Here is an 18,822-nt window from a genome sequence, read left to right as displayed (position 1 = left end):
AAAGCTAGCTCCTTGTCAGGGGTGATGTCCTTGACGTTAGGATGTGTCTGCAGGTGTCTGAGGGTCTCCCTTCCTAGGGAAGGACAGCCGTTGGGCCATCTTTGAGCTCTTCTGTTCCACCACAGCTCCCATGGGGTGGTGGCCCCTGGGGGGCAGCGGTCCCAGACCTAATGGTCTTGTGCAGCTTCTGGGTGGAGACCGCTGCAGGCTGCATGTCTTGTGAGCACTGGCTCCTTCCAGTCTATTCTCAGTGACCTCCCCCCTCAGGGCCACTGTCCTGTAGCTGGTTGCTGAGCACCTTTATGCTACTTTACCTGTCCCCAGTCCCCAGGCGAGAAGACTGGGCAGTGCATGGTCACCCATGTGGTACCATGCTTCCCATCTGAACATTGTGCCCAGAGGAAAGGAAGCCCTCACAGAACCTGGAGGCCATGTGCTCCTTGCCCAGAAACCCAACTGCCAGGGCCCTTGTGCTGGTGTCTGTCCTGGGAAGGCACGTGGCCAGGATGTTTGGAAAGTGTGAGCAGGAGGACGGGCGGCTGAGCAAGCCTAATGGCTGACGTGGCCTGCTGTGTGCCCTCCATCTTGGACCCTTGGGTTCAGCCTCTTGGGTGCTCCTACTTAGCTGCCAGTTTCTAGGCAGCAGCTCTACTCTAGGGGCCTGTCTACACTGTCTGGATCCAGGGTCACCAAGGAGCTCACAGACCAGTAGGAGGACCAGCCCTCACTGAGAAGTGGGCTGTGGCAACTGTAGAGGGGTCCCATTGCGGGGCCTGGCCTACCCCCAGTCCGCCTCCCCTCCCTGAGGTCCTTCCTTCCCTGGGGAATGCTCTCCTGTGACAGGAAGTACCCACATGCCTGGGGTGCCAGACCCTGAGCCCAGCCTCCAGGCTTTTAGCCTTCTTGCACTGGGACAGGTGCACTCACCCCAGAGGGGTCCACAGCTTGCCACAGGTCACATGGTCCTCCTGGCAGGCCACTGGCCCTTCCCTGCCAGGTGGGCTCCTCTCCACTCTTTCCTGGGTTCCAGCCCAGTCCTCCCAGGGCCTGCTTGGTCCCCTTGAGCTGGACACACAGCTGCCTGCCAGGCCCTGCACACACCCAGAGTCCAGCCATCTGCCCTCTCCCGGGAAGCTCAGGGGCCACACCAGGTCCTCAGGATCCCATAACCTCAGCTCCCTCTCCGCCGTGGTGGCACAGGATCACAGCACCTGCCTTTGCAAATGCTCTCCCCTGGCTTCCCCTCATCTCTCCTGTGAGCCATTCTGCCTGTCCTGCCATCAGCTCTGAGGACCAGACCAGTTGTTGAAACTGACTTCTGCCCCCAGGCCCTCCCAGACTTCCGTGCCTCCTCAAGAAGCCCTTGTCGTCTGGTCAGTTCCCCTTTAGGGTGGGAACTGCTTGTTTGTCCCCTGGTCACAGTGCAGTCAGTGGCTCTCTCTCCAGCCTCATGAGTGCTGGGGACCTCCGGGGGTAACTCGGGGCTGGGGCGCCATCGGACTGGTTGAGGGTTCAGTGCAGCACTGCTGCCCCCGCTCCCACTGAGGCCAGACCCAGGAAGGACCAAGGTTGGTGGGAGTGGCCTGGGGGCCGCCTCCCAGTAAGAGCAGGCAGGGTCAGAAACGGGGAGGTGGGCCGGGGTGGGGGAGAAGGGGGCGTCTCATCACCACCAAGCTCTCGACCATCTGTTCCTCCAGCGCGCCGCTGTGCCCAATAGGCGCTGACCCCATGGGGCTTCTCCCTCTGGGATGGGGAGGCCCTTGCGTCCCGGCGTCCGCCCTCGCACCTCGCCCCGCCCAGCCGCAGATATAAGGCGCCGGTGCTGCTGTTTCGCGACCCGCCGCCCGCCGCCGCCCGCGTCCCCATGGCCGGGCTCGTGATGCTGGTGGCCGCCGCCTTGGCGCTGTGCCTGCTGCTGGCGCCCCCCGGCCTCGCGTGGTACAAGCAGGCGGCGGGGCCGGTCCACTACTCCCGTGGGTTGCGCCGCGGGCCTGTTGTCCGGCTTCCGCAGGTCGCCGTGCGCGCGGCGCGAGCCCCCTCGTGAGCACGGGACCCCCGGGACGGGCTGGCGCCTTTCCCGGAGCTGCGCCCCAGCCTGCGGAGCCTCGTGAGTACTGGGCGCTGGAGGGTGCGGGGCGCTGGAGGGGTGCGGACGCCCCCTCCTCTTCCCCCCGCCCCCAGGCCGTGTGCGTCGAGGACGTTACCCGGAACCTGCAGAGCTGCGAGCGGCTCCCCGACGGCCGAGCCATGTTCCAGTGCAAGGCCGACGTCTTCCTGTCACTCCGCGCCGCGGACTATCGCAGCACGTGAAGCCCGATCCCGGAACGTGGACCTGGCCTGGCTCCCGCGGGCACACCCTGGAGCCTGCCCTTTCCCTGGCACCAGATGGCACCCAGTACCGCCCACCCATCCCCATAGTAAATGGCTTAATGAATAAATGAGACTCGCAGCCTCCAGGGGGGCGGGTGGCCCAGCAGACGGAGTGGGCAAGTACCTGTGAATCTCCAAACCGGACTCTGGCCACCTAGGAGCACAGACAGCAACTAGGGCCCTCAGGCCAACAGGCTTCACGGAAACACCTGCAGAGGAGCTCCCAAGCCCCACTGCTGGCAAAATGCTGCTGGGCCTCCAGCTGTATCAGCCCCAGACATCTTCTGGAGCCCCACATCTGGCTCTGCAAGGCTGCTCTCCACGTCCCCCACCTCCAGCCCCTACCTGACACCTCCCTGCCTTTGTCCACGCAGCTCCTGGATCCTCCTAGGAGGTGGTGCCTGGGTCGCCCACTAGCCATCAAGTCTATTAGGCCAGCTCAAATGTCCTGCCTTATAAAAGCTTCCCCTGAACACTCCACACCGGGAGGCCCTCCTGCCTCAAATCCTAGGTTTCTTGAGACCAAAGATCTCCCTTACCAGAGGGGCAGCTCTGGGGTCACTCTTCTTGGAGCCCCCCAAAATTCCTCAAAGTACACAGCACAGGACAATACTTGTGCCAAGTGAATTAATGAATAGGCTGGGCCCAGCAGGAGTGGGAAAGCAGCCAGATGTGCAGCTCCAGGACCAGGAGGGGCTGCACCAGGGGGATGACAAAGCTGGGCACCACCGCAGCTGAATCCTGAATCTGACGTCAGGCAGCTGGCTCCTCCCAGGCCTAGGAACTCTTTGTTCAGCCCTCCCTAGACCCACAGGGAAGCAGATATCCCCAAAGCAATGGGTGCTGCCCCACCTTGAAGAGGGAGGGACTGTGTAGGGCCAAAGCTCCTGAGCACAGCTGCCTTGTGCCAGCCTCCCCCCACCTCACACTCAGGCTAATTCCCTAATTCACTCGTGGGCATCTTAGCAGGTTGATTTGCCCTCCCCACCCCCAATGAAGTTGACTTGAGTCCTTGGCCTGAGCCCTGGTCCCAGAGGTCTGCAGCCTGTCTCAGTGGTGTCCCCCACCCCCATGGGGCCTTGCCAGCTGGACCTACCGGCCCTCCACTTAGGCTGGGGGTGGGACCCACAATCCTGCTGCACCTGGGTGGACCAGTCTCTGGAGGAGCCCACTTCCTGGACCCCCAGGCCCTGAGTCTCCTCCAACCATGCGTGGCTCACCTGGGGCTTCCTGACTGCTGCTGGGGACTGTTCCCCAGTCCTTACCTTGCGGTGCCACCCAGCAGGGGGTTCTCAGCAGGCCTAGGGCTGACTCCAGTCTCAAGAGGAACCCTCCGGCCTCTCCTGTGTCCCACACTTACATCAGTCTACAAGAGACTGGCTGATCCCTACCGCCCAGGGATCTGAGCGTGGGAAAGTCTGGCATCACCGGGCTCCTGAAATTGGGGGCCCAGGTGGGGTGGGGGTGCAGGGAGGGCCCTGTGCCTCTCACAGCTTAGTGAGCTCCCCCCACTCGAGGAGGGAACAAAGGAAGCAAGGCAGCAGCTGCCCGGCCAGGGTGCGTGCACTGTAGTCCCCCACTGCAGCTTCCTGCACGGGTTCTAGGCTGGACCTTAAGGACCAAAAGAAAGGACAGGCCCACCTTCCAGAAGGAGTGACCGCTGGCCAGGGGCTCCCATGGGGCCGGGCCACAGGGTACTCCAGCCCCATCTGGCTCAGCAGCACAGGGCAGAGGCCATTCTGGAGGAAACTGGCAGAGGACTGAGAAAACATCACAGTCCTCACTCTTGAACACCACAGAGCCATAAACCACTGCCACTGTTCCCCCCACCCCATCAAGAGGTGACCTGGGTCAGCACCCTGCAGCCACTGCACTACTCCAAGTGTACCCTGACTTGGGTGCAGAAGACCCTGAGATTCTGTGGATTGGGCCAGGGAGCAGCCCCTAATTCCTTCCTGGATCAGGTAGCTCTATGTGGGCCACGGGGTGTCCGCCTCTCATTTTCCCCATGACAGACCCTGGGGCTAAAGGTACTCTGTTGGTCCTTGCCTCCCTCCCCTTTTTTTGTCGCCTGCCACGTGGGAGGCAGCTGGAGGTGTCTGGGGGCCCAGATCTGGGGGGTTCCTTGCTGCCGTCATGCTGCCTGCTGGCCCCCTCCTTGCTGGGTGGGCAGCGGGGAGCACGGCCAAGGTGGTGGGTTTCCTGGTCCTGCCCTGCAGGGTTGAGAGCCTGAGGCAGAGCACCTCCTAGCAGGTTTATTTGGTTGCACACCAGCTGGTCAGGTACAAAACCGAGAACAGTCTGTGGGGAGGCTGGCCCGGGAAGCAGGGGGTGCAGCGTCCGGGCGACAGGCCCCGGGGCGCCAGGGACACACTGCAGGGCAGAGGCCGCTCATGTGGGAGGTGGCATGGTCTGCACTCTGAGGAGGAAAGGGGGCGGGGGCCCTGGGTCACTGCTCCCTGAAGCTGGCTCCCACGGAGGCCGGGCGGGCAGGAAGGCCACGGCCTCGAGCTGGGCGGTGGGGGGCATCCAGGGTCTGCAGGAGCTTCCTGGGGGCAGAATGGAGAGCAGCAGCGAAGCCAGAAGGATGGAAACTGGGCCTTTCTGGGCACGCAGGGTGGCACCCCTCTGTTGAAGGTGCCCCCTGCTCATCCTGCCTGTTGGGCTGCTCCACTGTGCTGGGTCCCCTCACTGTGCAGCTCGGCAGGAAGGGCAGGAGGGCCTGCTGCAAGACGGACACCTCACAGGCAGGGTGAAAGGCAGTGTCCTCCACACCAGCCCTTCCATGGCCAGGTGGTTGGAAAGGAGGGCACCGCAGCTTTGTTAAAAACCGAGCCAAGCTCTCGAGGCAGGGCTGGGACATGGCCAGCACTCGGAGGGCCCTTGGCGACCTCTCCCCTCTGGTCAGAAGTCAAAGTCGCTCTCCCTCTCGGGCCGCACCTCCTGCTGCCTCATGGCCTCCAGGAAGGCCAGCTCCTTGGCCTCCTTCTTCTGGTTCCGGGCCTCGTACTCCAGCCTGGGGGCCAGGTGGGGGTGAGTGGTGCACCCATACCCAAGCCTCAGCGGCTTCCAGTGCCCCCAGCAGCCTGGCTGAGACTCACCTGTTCTTGATGATGCGCTGGACAATGAGATCCGTGGTGAGGTCATTCCCACTGTCGATCTGAGAGAAAATACCCCTTCTTTTGGGCTCCTGGAGGCCAGGAGGAGGAGGAGGTGAGAGCCCTCCTTTGGACCCCAAGACTGCCCTGCTGCCCTGGCTCAGAGAGTTCCCACCCCACTGTGGCGGGGGCAGTTATTCCCACCCGTTAGCAACCTGCCTCCTTAAGCCGTGAGGCCATCAGCGTGGCAGCTGTCATCCCGCCCATTTCCCAGACAGGCATGATGAGGTGCGGGGGCGTTAGGTGGCTGGGAAGCATCAGACAGTGGCCACCTCATGTCTGTCGAGGGCCCAGCATGACCCACCTCATATGGGTCGGAGCCATCCTTGTCAGGCATGATTTCTGTCTTCCCATGACACACCAGGTCCACCTGGGGAGGAGGTGGGGGTCAGGGCGCCCTCCCAGCATCTCCCCCCATGGTCCCCTGCCCCGAGAAGGCCCTCTCCAGGGAAGCAGCCTGGGCTCAGAGAGCTGGCCTGGTGCCACTCAGTCAAGACCCTCCCTGGAAGCCGCCCACCAGGAGCCCCGTCCTCACCTTGAAGTGATCCAGGAGCTCTGCTGTGACCGAGTACGGGGCCCCAATCACCACTTCGGACACATACTGGGCAGAAAGGGAGCACAGCTGGTTAGATGGGCCTCACCAGGCTATGGGGTAGGGGCTGAGAGGCAGCATGGTGAAGCCCCAGACTCCTGTACCCCGGGGAGGGTCCTGCGGAGAAGCAGCTCCAGCCTTGGAAGGAGACGCCACTGGGCCTGCCACCTGCCCGCCTGCACTCACCCTGCAGGCCAGCACGCTCAGGGTCCGCTCATGCAGGTTCATGATGGGGTAGTTCTTCCCCTTGTAGTGGTTGACCTCCTAGAGCCAGAACAAGGTTGGGTCAGCTGGTGACCTCAGGGGTGGGCTGGGGTGGGAGTGAGGCCGTGCTCCCTCCCAACAATCCCTCGTGGGGCGTCTGCCAGTGTGGGGAAGCCCTCGATGGCAGGCTCTCCCTGGGCTTCTCCCTGGGAAGAGGCCCAAGCTTGCCACCTCTGCCTCGCCTGTGCCCAACCCCAACCCTAGGAGCCCCTCCAGAGCCCCCACGCTACCGGCTGCCCGGGGTGAGACCTGGTCAAAGTGCAAGCCGGCGATGATGTAGGGCCTCTCCGCCAGGCCATGTACCTTCTCCAGGAAGTCCACGTGCCCGATGTCTGTGCCCAGGTTAAGGACTGAGGAACCAACGAGGAGCAGCTGCCCACAGAAGCAGGGGCTCAGACAGGTACCTTCCCACCCACCTGCTCGAGCCTCTCCATGCTGATAGTGGTGCCCCTGCACCCCACTGCAATCCTGGGCCTTCGGGAGTCAGGGAGGCCCCTCTAGCCCCCACAGCCCACTGGGGCAGATGTGGAAATGCACAGAAAAGGCCTGGGGCAGGGACAACCCCCGACCCAGTCCCAGAGGATACGGAACAGGTCAAAAGCACCAGCCACATAAATGACCGTCTCCCCTGGCTGGGGCTCCTTCCCCGAAGCAAACTGGATGATCTTCTGGGATGTCTGTAAAAACTGGGACACCCCCGTCCAAGGGTTCCGCCCCCCAGGACACTGTAAGCCGAGAACAACCTGGTCAGCGACAGAGGCCTCGCAGGCACGTCCCTTGCCTGTGCCCATCCTTGGGCCTGCCCGCATCCGCCTGTCAGTCTGCTCTGGGCGGCACAGGTGTGAGATGGCGGGGGCAGGCATGGGGGCTATAGGCCGGGACTCCAAACCCCTAGCCACAGCCTGCCACTCGCTTGTCGCTCTGCTGTTGTTTCCAGGCAGACATCTCAGGCAGGGATGCCGAGGGCTGGCTGGCAGGTGCCTGGTTCACACCACAACCAGGCTGGGCGGGGCCACTACGGCCGGTGGGACTGGAGTTCTGTCCCATGGCCACAGCAGGCACTGCAGCCAACACCACCTTGGCCTGGCAACGAACCCGCTAGGAAGAGGCCAGCGGACATGGCCCTCGTGGGGACCTGGCACCCTGAGGCCACCGTCTGGTCACCTGGGAGGAGCCTCCTGAGGAAAGTGTCTCCCTGGAGGGTGTCGGGTGAGAGAGCTACAGAGGAAGAGAGGACCAGGCCACCTGGTTAGAGACCCCTCGTACGCGGGCAGTCCTCACTTCTCCTCCATGCAGTGGCCGCTGGGACCGGCCAGCCAGCAAGACCGGCGGTCAGTACCCGGTCAGTGTCCAGAAAGCAGGGAGCAGGGTAGAGGGCAAGGCTCCAGGCCAGCCTTTCCCCAGGGGTGGCCTGGGGGTTGGGCAGCGGCCCGGACAGCACAGGCGGCACTCACCTTGCCAAAGCTGTCTGCGTACTCCCGGTACTCGGAGGACATCTCCTGCACGGAAGGGCAGGGGGTTGAGGGACCTTGCCCTCCAGACGCAACCAACCCCAGGACACCGAAGCTTGCTGTCCTAGTGCCCACTGAGGGGCAAGGGTGGGGTAGGCGATCCCTCCCTCCCAGCTCTGGGACCTCGGGGATTCCGCTCTGGCCCCAGGACTCACCTGGCTGCTGTGATGGGCCTTGGTCACAAGCAGCATGCGGCCCACGAGGTCTGTGGTGGACACCCCCTGGGTGCGCTTGCATTCTCTGGGAAAGGAGTTGGGGGTGGGGCTCTCTCCTGGGACACACCTGCAAGGCTGCACCTCCTATGGGCACCTAAGTTGCCCCACCTAAGGGCAACTCTGCTTGTGGCTGAGTCTACCGTGGTCCAGCCCCCAGCCATGCTGTGCACAGACCCGGGCACCTCCTCGCCACTCTCAGCCACAACAAAAAACCAAGACCAGGAGAGTGGAGAGACCACTGAGATTTTATCAACCAAAGGAAATGACTGGACAGAACGCTGTCACTAAGCCCCAAGTTTGCAGTGTCGGGGTGAGCAGGCCATACAGAGTGGCTCTGGTCCTGTTTTGTCCACTGACGCCCAAGTCCTGCCTCATCACACACTCCCTGCCAAGGGAACCCCAGGCTTCACTGCCCCATTCGAGCTGCTGGCCACACTGGCCTTTTCAATTAAAGTGACTTAAACAAAAGCCAGCTCCCCAGTCATACCCCACGTTTCCCCTGCTTAGCAGCTGCCCGTGGCCAGTGGCTACCGTACTGGGCGATGCAGATGTATGGCACCCCCAGCTCCAGTCCAGGCCACGAGAAACAGGCTGCGGCCCGGACGCTGCCCTCACAGGCAGAAGGAGCTCGATGGGAGCTGGGAGCCCCGCTCCTCGAAAAGCGGGGCACTCAGCAAGTAGAGCTTACCTGTACCTCCCAGCCTGCTTCACTTCCTCGTAGGTATCCCGGCCATCTACAGTCAGCGTGATATCATCTAAGGGGTGACACGCACACAAGAACAAGGATCTTAACCCAAAGCCATGAAGACCTCCAGGCCCATACCCTGGCTCCAGGCCTGCCCTGGTGTGCATGCGCTCCTTTCTGGGGAAGGACCCAGAGCTTCCTCAGACCCTCAAAAGCTCTGTGCTCCCCAAAGTGTGAGGAGGCCGGCACCTCCGGACGCCCCTCTGATGGTCAGGTCTGGAGCTGCCCAATTCCCCTGCCCCGGGGGCTCTGCCCTGCTGACTCACTGCCGTGGACGCAGAAGTCGCAGCTGTACTTGTCCAGCGTCTCCAGCGTGGTGACGTAGGGGGCTGCTGGCACCACCTCGTCCACCCACTTGATGGCCTGCACCATCTTGTATCTTTCCTCCTGAGTGAACACCGGGGGCCCCTTGTGCTTGGCGATCTCCTCTAGGGAGAGAGAAGAGGGCAAAGAACAAGGTGGGTGACCCCTGGAAGGCTGGCCACAGGCTCACTGGCTCCTCCTCAGAAGTCCCCTCCCAGAATCGAGCTGGGTCTGCGGCCACATGAGGGCTCACGGTGGGAGGCTGTCTCTCATTGGGCCCTCAGCCCACGAGGCAGGACCACAAGGAGCAGCCCTGCTCTGTCCTCTGGGAGCCGGTACAGGCGCTGCGGATGCACGCCCCTCACCCCCAGCCAACCAGACTTCCAGGTACGGTCCGGGGTTCCCTTTTGATGGCTGGGTGCTCTGTCCTCTAAGGCCCTGGGAACCAGGAAGGCGGTAGGAAGTGGGCGGCATACCTGGACTGATCCACTGGACCACCCCTGCCCCCCAAGCTCACGACAGGATGCAAGACGGGAAAGCTCTGGATGGCTTGGCCCGGGCCGGGGTTGGGGCGAGCCTGTGGAGCTGCACTTCTGGGGAGGACGGCTGGGCCTGGCCCTACCCACCACGGGGACCTGTGGCGTCTGTCACGGCCGTGGGGGAGGAGGGTGGGCCTGGCAGCTCGGCTTACCGTCAGTGTGTACACCCACGATGAGGTGGTCACCCATGGCCCGTGCCTGGCGCAGCTGGTTGGAGTGGCCATAATGTACCATGTCATAGCTGTGGAGAGGGCAGGGCCATCATCCCAGTGTTGGGGGTGCAGTCTTGCTCCTCTGCAGTATCCTTAGGAAGCCCTCTGAGAAGCCACCATGAGGAACTGGTCCCAGGGTCCGGTTGGGCCTGGGCTTTCAGAGGGGCGGGGTGCTCAGCTCTCCACATTACTGGCCCCTGGGCTCAAGGTCAGTCTGAGCGAGCATGGCTGTGCCTGGGGACAAGGCCTGGCAGACCTGAGGGCTGGTGAGTGCACAGAACAGCCCCTGCTCCCCACACCTGGGACAGCACTCTGCCCTCAGCCCCTCCCCTTCCCAAATACAAACTGTCATGGGCAGTCCCTCTGAAAGGTAATAGAAGGCAATGTTAGTTCAGGGGTGGACTGGGCTCTGTACAACCGCGAAACAGCCAGACAGTCCCGGGGGCCAACACGAAACAAAGTCCAGCCAATGAACAAGGGCAGTCACTGGCTTTAGAAATCCTGCCTGCTCCCCAAGGCCTCTGGAAACTCAGTGAAGCTTTGCTCTCTGGGGCCAACAACCACCTCCCCGTCACCTGGTACTAGAGCTTTCATTCTCAAATCCAGGCCTGGTTAAGAGTGAACTCTCAGCTGAAGGCCACACACAGCACCACAGCTCCACTCGGGTTGCCATGTGTGGCGGAGGGGACATCCACTTCTCTGTGGGCCCTGAGGTGGGCCCTCATTCTCACTCTGCTTCTTCCCAGCCTTGTATTGCCCTCTGAGTAGGTGGAGCTGTCCCTGCTTCTCGAGGTGACCCAGGTGTACAAAACCATTCTACTCAGCGCCACCTGCTAGCCCCACCCCAGCACATCAGGCCCCAGCAGACAACCCTGTGGGGCACAGGGCTCTGGTTCCGGGCTAAGGGAAGAGGGAAGTCCAAATTCAGGAGCCTGGCAGGCCCTTGTGCCCACTGGACAGGCTGGGCAGAAGGAGGGTGCATGGCACAGAATGCAGGGTGGACCTGGGTCCAGGCTGTATCCCAGTCACTGTGGCCTGTGGCTGTGGCCTGCTGGGGCAGGGGCCAGGCCTGGTCAGGGCCAAGGTCAGAGTCAACGGACAGGAAGCCACGCCCCCTCCACAAGGTGACTCAGGTGCAGGCCCAGGAGTATGGCAGCCCCACTTGCTGGCCGCTGAAGCCCTGGGCTAGCCAGATGTTTTTCTTTCTCTGCTTCCATCAAATAAGGTCTGAGGAAGCATCCAAGTCGTCAACTTATCACTAGAGGTTCACTTTCCTCCTGTCTGCTGACGGCCTCAAACCTATCTCAACACCACTCCAGCTATCTGGCTTGCCAGAAAAGAGGACAGTTCGGCACTGTAGCCCTCCTCAGATGGACCCAGGAGCCTGGGGGCTTCATTAGGGTCTTACGCAGATCGGGCAATGCCTGCGCTGACGCTTGCCCAGATACCTAGGAGAACCTTCCTGGTTTTGTGCCGGCAAGCTGGGAGCCGGACAAGGAGAACTCTGGGAAGACATTTTGGGTGCACGGCTCCTTCGGACAAAAAGAGCTCCTAGGGCACTGAAATGATTAAAGTCATCAAGGTTAGACACGCAACTTTGGCCACTATCGTGCACGAGTTAGGCAGGTGGGACAGCCTGGCTGGGTCTCCGGCTTAAAGGCAAACGTGAGAGAAGGAGCGTCCGGGGAAGGCGCTCATGTAGGGATCCGCAGAAAGACTCCAGCAACCCTCAGCCGCGCTGCCCGCGGCGACGCGGTGACCCGGGTTCCAGGCGTCCTACGCGGCCGAGGCGCCGCCCGCCCCGCACTAGCCGGCCGCCCGACCCCAGCGAAAGAGACCACAGCTGTCACCGCGGCCCCGCCCGTGCCCCCCGCCCCCCACCGCGCTCACCAGCCGTCGCACCACACCCGCACGGCACGCCTGCCCCCTGGGCCCGGCCGCTCGGCGCCGCCTGCCTCCCCGTGCCCGTTCCGGATCATGGCCCCGAACCGGCGGCGCGGCACGGCCGGCTCCCCACTCCCAGCCGCCGCAGCTCGCGCACGCACGCGCCGTCACGCGGGCCTCACCCGCCTCTCACAGCCAATGCCGAGCCCCGCCCCGCCCCGCGCGCGGAGCCCCGCCCCCTCACCTCCCTCGCGCGGCCAATGGCGAGCCCCGCCCGGGCCGGGCCCCGCCCCTCCACTCCCGGCCAATAACCTGCGCCCACCAGCCCTCAGCTCCCACCTGCAGCGGCGGTTGGGGCAGGACCACGTGGGGCGCATCCGCCCCTCCAGGAGTCTCACCAGGCGCCCGCTCCCACCCACCGCTTCAGAAAGGCAGTCACTCGGTGACACGAGGAAGACAGTGCAGAGATGTTTAATAACAATAAAACGGCCTGCTGAGAGCCAAGGCTCAAAAACCACTCCTTTGCAGCATACCCAATACAGAAAAAGGCTTCTATAAATTTAACATTTTTAGTAAGAATTGGTAGAAATAGAGTTGAGGCCCCTGAGACTAGCCTAGTGAATGAGGTAAGGCAGCCGTGTGCTTCCTTTTTGCGGCCAAGTGAGTCCTGTTTTCACAGAGGGTGTGGCTGCCACCTCTTTAGAAGAGGCTGCTTGGGCGAGGTGTCTTCCATCATTAGGCCCATGCAGGGGAGCAACCACAGCAGTGCAAGGGAGCTTTCCACAATGACAAATGGCTAAACATGTCAGGGTGAAAATGTCACCCCCAGAGAATTCCAGGGGCAGTCCTGGCCTTAACAGTGCCACTTGCCCCTGAAGAAGAGTCCCGGTCATTTGCAAAGTGCCATCATTGTTCTCGGTCATGCAACAGGTTATGTTACTTTCTTCCTTTTTGTGCGCTTGGTGCAGCCCCTGCCAAACCAGCCACCCAGGACAGGGGCTGAGCTAAGTGGTGCACCCCGGTCCCCAGGCCCAGGTTCTTCTCGACTTCTGCACAGCGACTTGCGACTGTGGCTGCCTTCTTCACCCGCACGCAGGGGAGTGGCCAGCGAGAAGATGGGGTCCTGCCACCTACGTGAAGGGAAAGCTGGGTCAGGCGTGCCTGGGAGCCCCTCACAATCACAACCCGCCCCAGGACGGGAAAGCTGACTGAGGTCACCCTGCGTCCCTCCCACGTCTTAACCATGGCTGGGCTTTGCTCAGTGGTAGCTCCACAACATCTGCGAGAGGGGTAAGCTCCGCAAGTAACTCAAAGGCCAGCACCCAGACTATCCCAGCCTCTGCAGAACTCAGTCCTCGTCGGTGATTGAGGGGGCTGTGCACACATGGGGTAGGGCGGCAGTAGCCCCAGGAGGGGTGAGTCACTAGCCAACTCTGGACCCCACCTTTCACTTGTACGGCCAGGGACAGGTAGACCAGACCCTCTTCCCCTTCCCAGACTGCAGGACTTGATGGGAGGGAAGCTGACTAGGGAGGCGTGGCCTAAACACTACACCGTGAAGAGATCATGTGTCTGACTGAGATGTAGAACCACATATCATAAACTTAATATACAGATAAGCACCGATAAAGAAAATGAGCTAAGTTAATGTGAAAAAAAAAAAAAAGTACAGTACACAACAGGCCCACATTACAGAACACCACAAACATAACATACAAGAATTGCCAGGCCCAGAAGGTGAAGGGATCCTTAATTCTCCAACCCTTTGATTAAAAGAAGTTATTGATTTCCCCTATAAGACCCTGAAAATTCACAGAGAAAGAAAGTGTAAACTTTTCACTCAATACACACACCACATCTCAATTATCACAAATTCTGTATTCAGGCACAATCTGTTTAAGCTTCCCCAAAGTATTCCAGCTCCCCAAGCCAGTGCACCCAGATCCTGACGAGCAGAGTTGCTGAGAGCACATCCCTTCAAGGCACCTTCCCGTCCAGGCTGCCTGAGGTGAAGGGGGACATCCAGGTGTGCCCTGGCAAATTCCCTCTCCCCGCAGGAATCACATCAGCCAGGACACCTCAGCCAATGCTGGGGCTGGTCCCTGCAGAGGCCACCACACTGCAGTCACGCCTCAGATACCATCTGCCGCAGCTCAGAGCTTTCTCTACACGCAGCTCACAAAAGACAACAGACACAACCCATCCACACAGGGGCAGGGAAGTGGGGGATGTGTCTGTGCCCCCTCACCTGCTGTAGCGGGGGATCTCCAGGCCCAGCTCATCCATGAGGAGCCGCATGACATCATCACACTTTCCGTGCAGCTTCAGGGCAGCCCAGTCATCCTTCGGGGTCCACTGGGGACAGGAGAAGGTAAGTGAGGACAGCACCTCACTCCTTCCCAATGGCCTGCTGGCCTTGGCCCCTACTCAGCCAGACCTCCTGGTGCATTAGTGTGGGACATAAATGTCCCAGGGACTGCTGGCTCTCCTAAGGCCCAGGTCTAGGGAGGCACCTCTGAGCACCTGAGTTACCTGCAAGTTCACAATGTAGAGCTTGGGCCGCCGGCTGGGGGGCTTGGTCATGCACCAGAGGTGTGGATACTTCTTTAGAACCTGCGGGAATGGATGGATGGACAGACAGACCACACACACACACCAGGGAAGGAGGCTACAGGAAGCTGGGGTCTAAGGCTGAGCTGGCCAGCTGCGGGCAGGCTCACCCGTTCCCATCCACAGTGCCATTCACATACCTTTAAGCTGGAGCCTAAGCACAGGATTGTGTCTGCTCTGCTGGCAGCCTGGGTGGCCGCCTCCCAGTTCAGAGGCTGTCCCAATGTCCCCCTCTCCCCAAAGTGCACGATGGTGTCCCGGAGCTGGGCCCCGCACTTGTGGCAGGTGCGGCCGGTCTGGTGTCGGTGCAGGGCGGTGCGCTCCGTCACATCAAACACCCGCACATACTCCCTGTTGGGAGTGCAGGCTGTGCAGACCTGAGGAGAGTAGGGCCCTGTGAGCAGGAGCCACTGGCCTGCCCAGGCCCCCGAGTCCCAGAGGGACCGCTCACTTCGATATACATGTTCCCGTGGAGCTCCGACATGGCTGTGCGAGGCAGCCCGCTCCGCAGGTGGAGCCCGTCACAGTTCTGAGACACCACGTGCTGCACCTGAAAGGGCGACAGTGGCAGTCAGCAGGAGGAAGGGGGGAAGCAGCACTCAGGAGTGAAAACCATACCGAGCCCTGCCCGCCCCAGAGCCCCCAAGCCAGCGGCAACTCCGACCCTGCACAAAGCATCGAAGGCAAACCCCGGGCAGCAGGCTGGTCCCAGTAGGACTCAGGAGGCTCCGGTGGGGAGGCCCTGGGCCCACCCCCAACGACTCAGAAGCCCTAGGAGCCCCCAGGAGGGCCAATGTTTGCACCTCCCCCTCTCGGCCGGAAAGGAGCTTGGGGCCCAAGCTGATGCTCTCTTGGGTCATCACGCTTCAGGTCCTTGAAGGCCCAGGAGGCGCGACCCCTTCCCCACTCGGCTGCAGGTGCTTAGCAGAGGATCTCCAGAGGTTTCCTACTAGCCTCCCCTGAATCTAGGTGGCTCCTGAGGTCTGTGGGAAAAATACAAGAGAAACACCAGGGGAAGGGGCTGCCCTCACGAGCTCCAGGCCTGTGTGGACCCTCTATGGGATGATTCAGCAGAGAGGCTGCTCTCTACTCTTGGAGAGGAAACACAGGAGGAGTAGAGGTAGGCTCAAACCAGGAATCTAAACTGCTTGGTGGGCACTCATCACAGGGTCCACTGGCTGATGGAAGTAGGATGCAGTTGTCACCTGGGCACCAAGGTGGCCCTCCCGGTCCTCGCCGTGGACCCAGTGAGTACAATCAGCCCTCCGTATCTGACGGTTCTACATCCGCAGATTCAACCAACCAAAGATCAAAAACATTCGGGGAAAAAAAAATCCAGAAAGTTCCAAAAGGCAAAACTTGAATTTGCCACACGCTGGCAAGTATCTGTGTAGCATTTACATTGTATTTATATCTGTTGAAGTGGTACTGACATTTTATTAGGTATTACAAGTAATTCAGAGGTGATTTAAAGTATGGGGGTGGGGAGGACTTCCCTGGTGGCGAGTGGTTAAGAATCCACCTGCCAATGCAGGGGACGTGGGTTCGAGCCCTGGTCCGGGAAGATCCCACATGCCGCGGAGCCACTAAGCCTGTGTGCCACAACTTCTGAGCCTGCGCGCCTAGAGCCTGAACTCCGCAACAAGAGAAGCCACCGCAGTGAGAAGCCCGCGCACCGCAACGAAGAGTAGCCCCTGGTCGTCGCAACTAGAGAAAAGCCCGCTTGCAGCAACGAAGACCCAACGCAGCCAAAAATAAAATAAATAAAATAAATTTATTTTAAAAATAAATAAATAATAATAAAGTATGGGGGGAGGTGTGCAGGTTATATGCAAACACTACGCCATTTTACACAAGGGACTTGAGCACCCTCAGCTTTTGGTATCCAAGGGGGATACCGAAGGATGGCTGTACACCAGCCGCCCTGGGCTCTTACCAGCTTCTGCTCATGTAAGCAGGTGATGCTCATGTGGGTGAGGGTCGGCTCGGCCTCACTCAGGTCAGCAGCACTGCCAGGTAGAAGGGAAATGAAGGTGAGGAGAGCTTCAAGGTCAGATCCCTGCTTAACTAGGTGGGAAGGCTGTGCTAGGCTGCTTACCTAATGCTTCTTCCTTTCTGAAGCAGCGTCCACACTCCATTAGGACCCCGGTAATCTGGGATAGAAGCCGCCTGCAGGTTCAGAAAGGAGATAAGCCCAGTGAAAAGACATCACTGTAGGCACTGGCAGAATTCCCAATAATTTCTCCCAGCACTTTGAGAAGTGCTGGCCCACAGACTGGCCTCAATTCGTTCCTTAGGCTGAGCATCTCCTAGTCTAACCTGTCCTCCCAGATGGAGGTCACCCCCTGTGGCTCCTTCCCTCTGCCAGGACGCCTGCACCCAAACCTGGTCCAGCTCATCCTTCTAGGCTCCAAGGAGCCCTGCCCGCCCTGGGAGACTCTCTAGCATGTAGTACAGCCTGGGCTCTGTGGCCATGTCTGTCCTCATACTGAGAGGGAGGACTGGTTAGGCTCACTGCACGCCTCCCTCCACGTCCTCACATCCTGATGCTGTAAGTGTTTCCTGGCCTACCTCCACACAGACCAACCTCTTCAATGAGATAAACATTACTACGTCTCCCAAGTTCCCAATCCAGTGAAACAGAGCCACCCCGAGAGAAGAAAACAGACAGTGTGCCAGGATCAAGGTGCCCTGTGCTTCCTGAGGTGTGAGTGACCTCCCTTGTAGGGAGCCCTGTCTCTTCCCTGTTGCTAAAGCTCAGAAAAATGCCCACCTGACCAGTGGGTCTGACCCACATGGAAAAAGGAAACCTCAAACAGTAACAGAGCAAATTAATGAACAGCAAGTGGCTTTAGTAGCTGCTTACAGTTCTTTAAAAGATGGTATTACTGCTTTTACATAATGACAAGAGGTCACACGTGCCAGGGCTCCAGGTGTTGATAAGTTAAAGCAGTTAACATACCTCACGCATTCTCGCTACTGGGCTTCTTCAGTCATCCCTGTATGGAGTGTCTTACTTCGTAAGTATCTGTAAAATCCTACCCACCCTTCAAGGCCCAGACTCAATGCCACCTCTCATAAAAAAACAACCAGATGGGTTTCCCAGCTCTCAAGAGACCACAGAAGGCGTATCTGGATTTCTATTCTAGCAGCCTAGCACAGCCAGCTTCACATTACAGTCATTCGTTTATATGGTTTATTATCATCACCTATGGACCTCTCCACAGAAATCCTTGTTATTCACCTCTGCTGGACCTACATGTAGGTCACACTCAACTTGCACCCAGCAATTTAACAACGTGCTATCCACGCTGTCAAAGCTAGTCACATTCTACCACCCGGGTAGCTTCCTGATAAAACTTATCAAAAGCCAAAGCATTTCTCTTCCTTACCTGGTGCACTCTAATGCATACTGCCTTGCATTCCACTTACCTTACTTCAACATTCAGCGGACACAACGAATGGGGAATCAGAAGATAGTTTGGGGTTTAGCTCTGCCAATATATAACCTTGGGACAAGCACCAAACTATTACATCCCGTTTTTATCCCTCTTCCTTTCCTGTCTCTAACTGGATACAATACAAAATTCAAGCATTTAAGAATGTTTATCTATTTTGCGAAGTTCCAAATAGAGTCGTTCTGAGTTTCTCTAAGAAAAGAAAGACCCTGAAGAAGTGCTTTTAAGGGGAGCTTTTGCGAATCGGTACTGTTGCTTAACAGAAGACGGTGCTCGGTGCTGGGGTCCGACACCCAGAAGGGGGCGCCCCACGCCCGCCCCCGGCGGTCCGTGTTTCGCACAACCTGGGAGCCGACCCGGGGCGCGGCCGTCCCTGCCTCGTCTCCTTACCGTGCTGATCCCCGCGCCCGTGTAGACGACCAGGTGCTTGGCGTTGCGGACGGCGCTAGCCAGCTCCCGGACTTTCCTCCGCAGCTCCTCCGGGTCGTCGCACACCTGCCGAGACGCCGAAGCCGGTCGTGAGCCGGCCCCGGCTCGCCCGCGCCCCCGCCCGGCCCGCCCGCACCCCGGACTCGCCTCCTCCTGCCGCCGCTTCAGGCCCTCGCGCCGCCTGCTCCGGCCCTGCAGCTCGGTCACCAGATCTTCGCTCTCGGCCAGGAGCCGGCCCTCCTCCGCGCTGCGCTCGGCCACCGCCTTCCTCAGGATGCGCGACACCTGCGGGCGCGGGGCAGGCGGTGAGGGCGGCGCGGACTGGGGGCGCGGCGCGGGGCGGGCAACGCCGTACCTGGCGGAGGCGCTCCCTCTGCTGCTCCTCCCGCAGCCTCCGGACCCGCTCCGCCGCCTTGCGCTCCAACCGGCTCAGACCCCCGGCGGCCATCTCTCCCGGGGAGACTCGCGCTTCCGCTTCCGCCTCCCGGCAGGCCGCGCGCCGACACATGCGCGCGAGGCCCGCCCCGCCCTT

The 18,822-nt window shown here is 60.4% G+C and overlaps 3 protein-coding genes across 11 annotated transcripts; 1 reads left to right on the top strand and 2 right to left on the bottom strand.

Moving 5' to 3' along the window:
* The first annotated feature begins 1,864 nt into the window (after positions 1-1,864).
* On the top strand, positions 1,865-2,384 carry NPB (neuropeptide B). The gene is given in 4 exon segments (XM_032617581.1): positions 1,865-1,972; positions 1,974-2,058; positions 2,061-2,107; positions 2,182-2,384. Coding segments are annotated over 4 exon segments (369 nt in total). The 3' UTR covers positions 2,311-2,384.
* Positions 2,385-4,605: 2,221 nt separating this feature from the next.
* PCYT2 (phosphate cytidylyltransferase 2, ethanolamine) lies at positions 4,606-11,957 on the bottom strand. 6 transcript variants are annotated; one of them, XM_032615767.1, is made up of 14 exons: positions 11,800-11,957; positions 9,850-9,938; positions 9,122-9,283; positions 8,799-8,865; positions 8,051-8,135; positions 7,839-7,883; positions 7,549-7,602; positions 6,971-7,109; positions 6,634-6,716; positions 6,307-6,384; positions 6,064-6,129; positions 5,833-5,898; positions 5,472-5,560; positions 4,606-5,386 (listed from the first exon to the last, which is right to left on the bottom strand). In XM_032615767.1, exons 1-14 carry the CDS (start codon positions 11,886-11,888, stop codon positions 5,275-5,277), a joined length of 1,224 nt encoding a protein of 407 aa, XP_032471658.1. In that variant the 5' UTR covers positions 11,889-11,957; the 3' UTR covers positions 4,606-5,274. The 6 variants fall into 6 exon arrangements, with proteins under 6 accessions (XP_032471658.1, XP_032471654.1, XP_032471655.1 ...); XM_032615763.1 differs by lacking the exon at positions 7,549-7,602 and having other exon boundaries at positions 5,472-5,530; XM_032615764.1 differs by lacking the exon at positions 7,549-7,602 and having other exon boundaries at positions 6,688-6,716.
* Positions 11,958-12,248: 291 nt separating this feature from the next.
* SIRT7 (sirtuin 7) lies at positions 12,249-18,789 on the bottom strand. 4 transcript variants are annotated; one of them, XR_004347328.1, is made up of 11 exons: positions 18,646-18,789; positions 18,438-18,575; positions 18,252-18,356; positions 16,502-16,572; positions 16,340-16,412; positions 14,855-14,953; positions 14,544-14,780; positions 14,326-14,461; positions 14,042-14,148; positions 13,510-13,595; positions 12,791-12,923 (listed from the first exon to the last, which is right to left on the bottom strand). XR_004347328.1 is itself a non-coding variant. In XM_032615761.1 (10 exons), exons 1-10 carry the CDS (start codon positions 18,736-18,738, stop codon positions 12,725-12,727), a joined length of 1,203 nt encoding a protein of 400 aa, XP_032471652.1. In that variant the 5' UTR covers positions 18,739-18,789; the 3' UTR covers positions 12,249-12,724. The 4 variants fall into 4 exon arrangements, 1 of the variants encoding a protein (XP_032471652.1); XR_004347326.1 differs by having other exon boundaries at positions 14,326-14,406; XR_004347327.1 differs by lacking the exon at positions 13,510-13,595 and having other exon boundaries at positions 12,249-12,923.
* Between the last annotated feature and the right edge of the window lie 33 nt (positions 18,790-18,822).

The sequence above is a fragment of the Phocoena sinus genome, chromosome 20 (genome assembly GCF_008692025.1).
Source record: "Phocoena sinus isolate mPhoSin1 chromosome 20, mPhoSin1.pri, whole genome shotgun sequence".
Lineage (NCBI taxonomy): Eukaryota > Metazoa > Chordata > Mammalia > Artiodactyla > Phocoenidae > Phocoena > Phocoena sinus.
Note: the sequence above shows the minus strand (reverse complement) of the source record. Positions and strands in the feature narration are given on the sequence as shown.

What these genes read in the sequence shown, in the direction of transcription:
- SIRT7 (XM_032615761.1), bottom strand. Translation starts at nt 18,738, where the DNA reads ATGGCCGCCGGGGGTCTGAGCCGGTTGGAGCGCAAGGCGGCGGAGCGG. An exon ending in CAGAAAGGAAGAAGCATTAG is followed by an intron (nt 16,413 to 16,501) that starts GTAAGCAGCCTA and finishes TCTACCTGGCAG; the next exon opens with TGCTGCTGACCTGAGTGAGG. An exon ending in TCTACATTGTGAACTTGCAG is followed by an intron (nt 14,149 to 14,325) that starts GTAACTCAGGTG and finishes TCCTGTCCCCAG; the next exon opens with TGGACCCCGAAGGATGACTG.
- PCYT2 (XM_032615767.1), bottom strand. Translation starts at nt 11,888, where the DNA reads ATGATCCGGAACGGGCACGGGGAGGCAGGCGGCGCCGAGCGGCCGGGC. An exon ending in CGGGTGTGGTGCGACGGCTG is followed by an intron (nt 9,939 to 11,799) that starts GTGAGCGCGGTG and finishes CCCTCTCCACAG; the next exon opens with CTATGACATGGTACATTATG. An exon ending in CGACTTCTGCGTCCACGGCA is followed by an intron (nt 8,866 to 9,121) that starts GTGAGTCAGCAG and finishes GTCACCCCTTAG; the next exon opens with ATGATATCACGCTGACTGTA.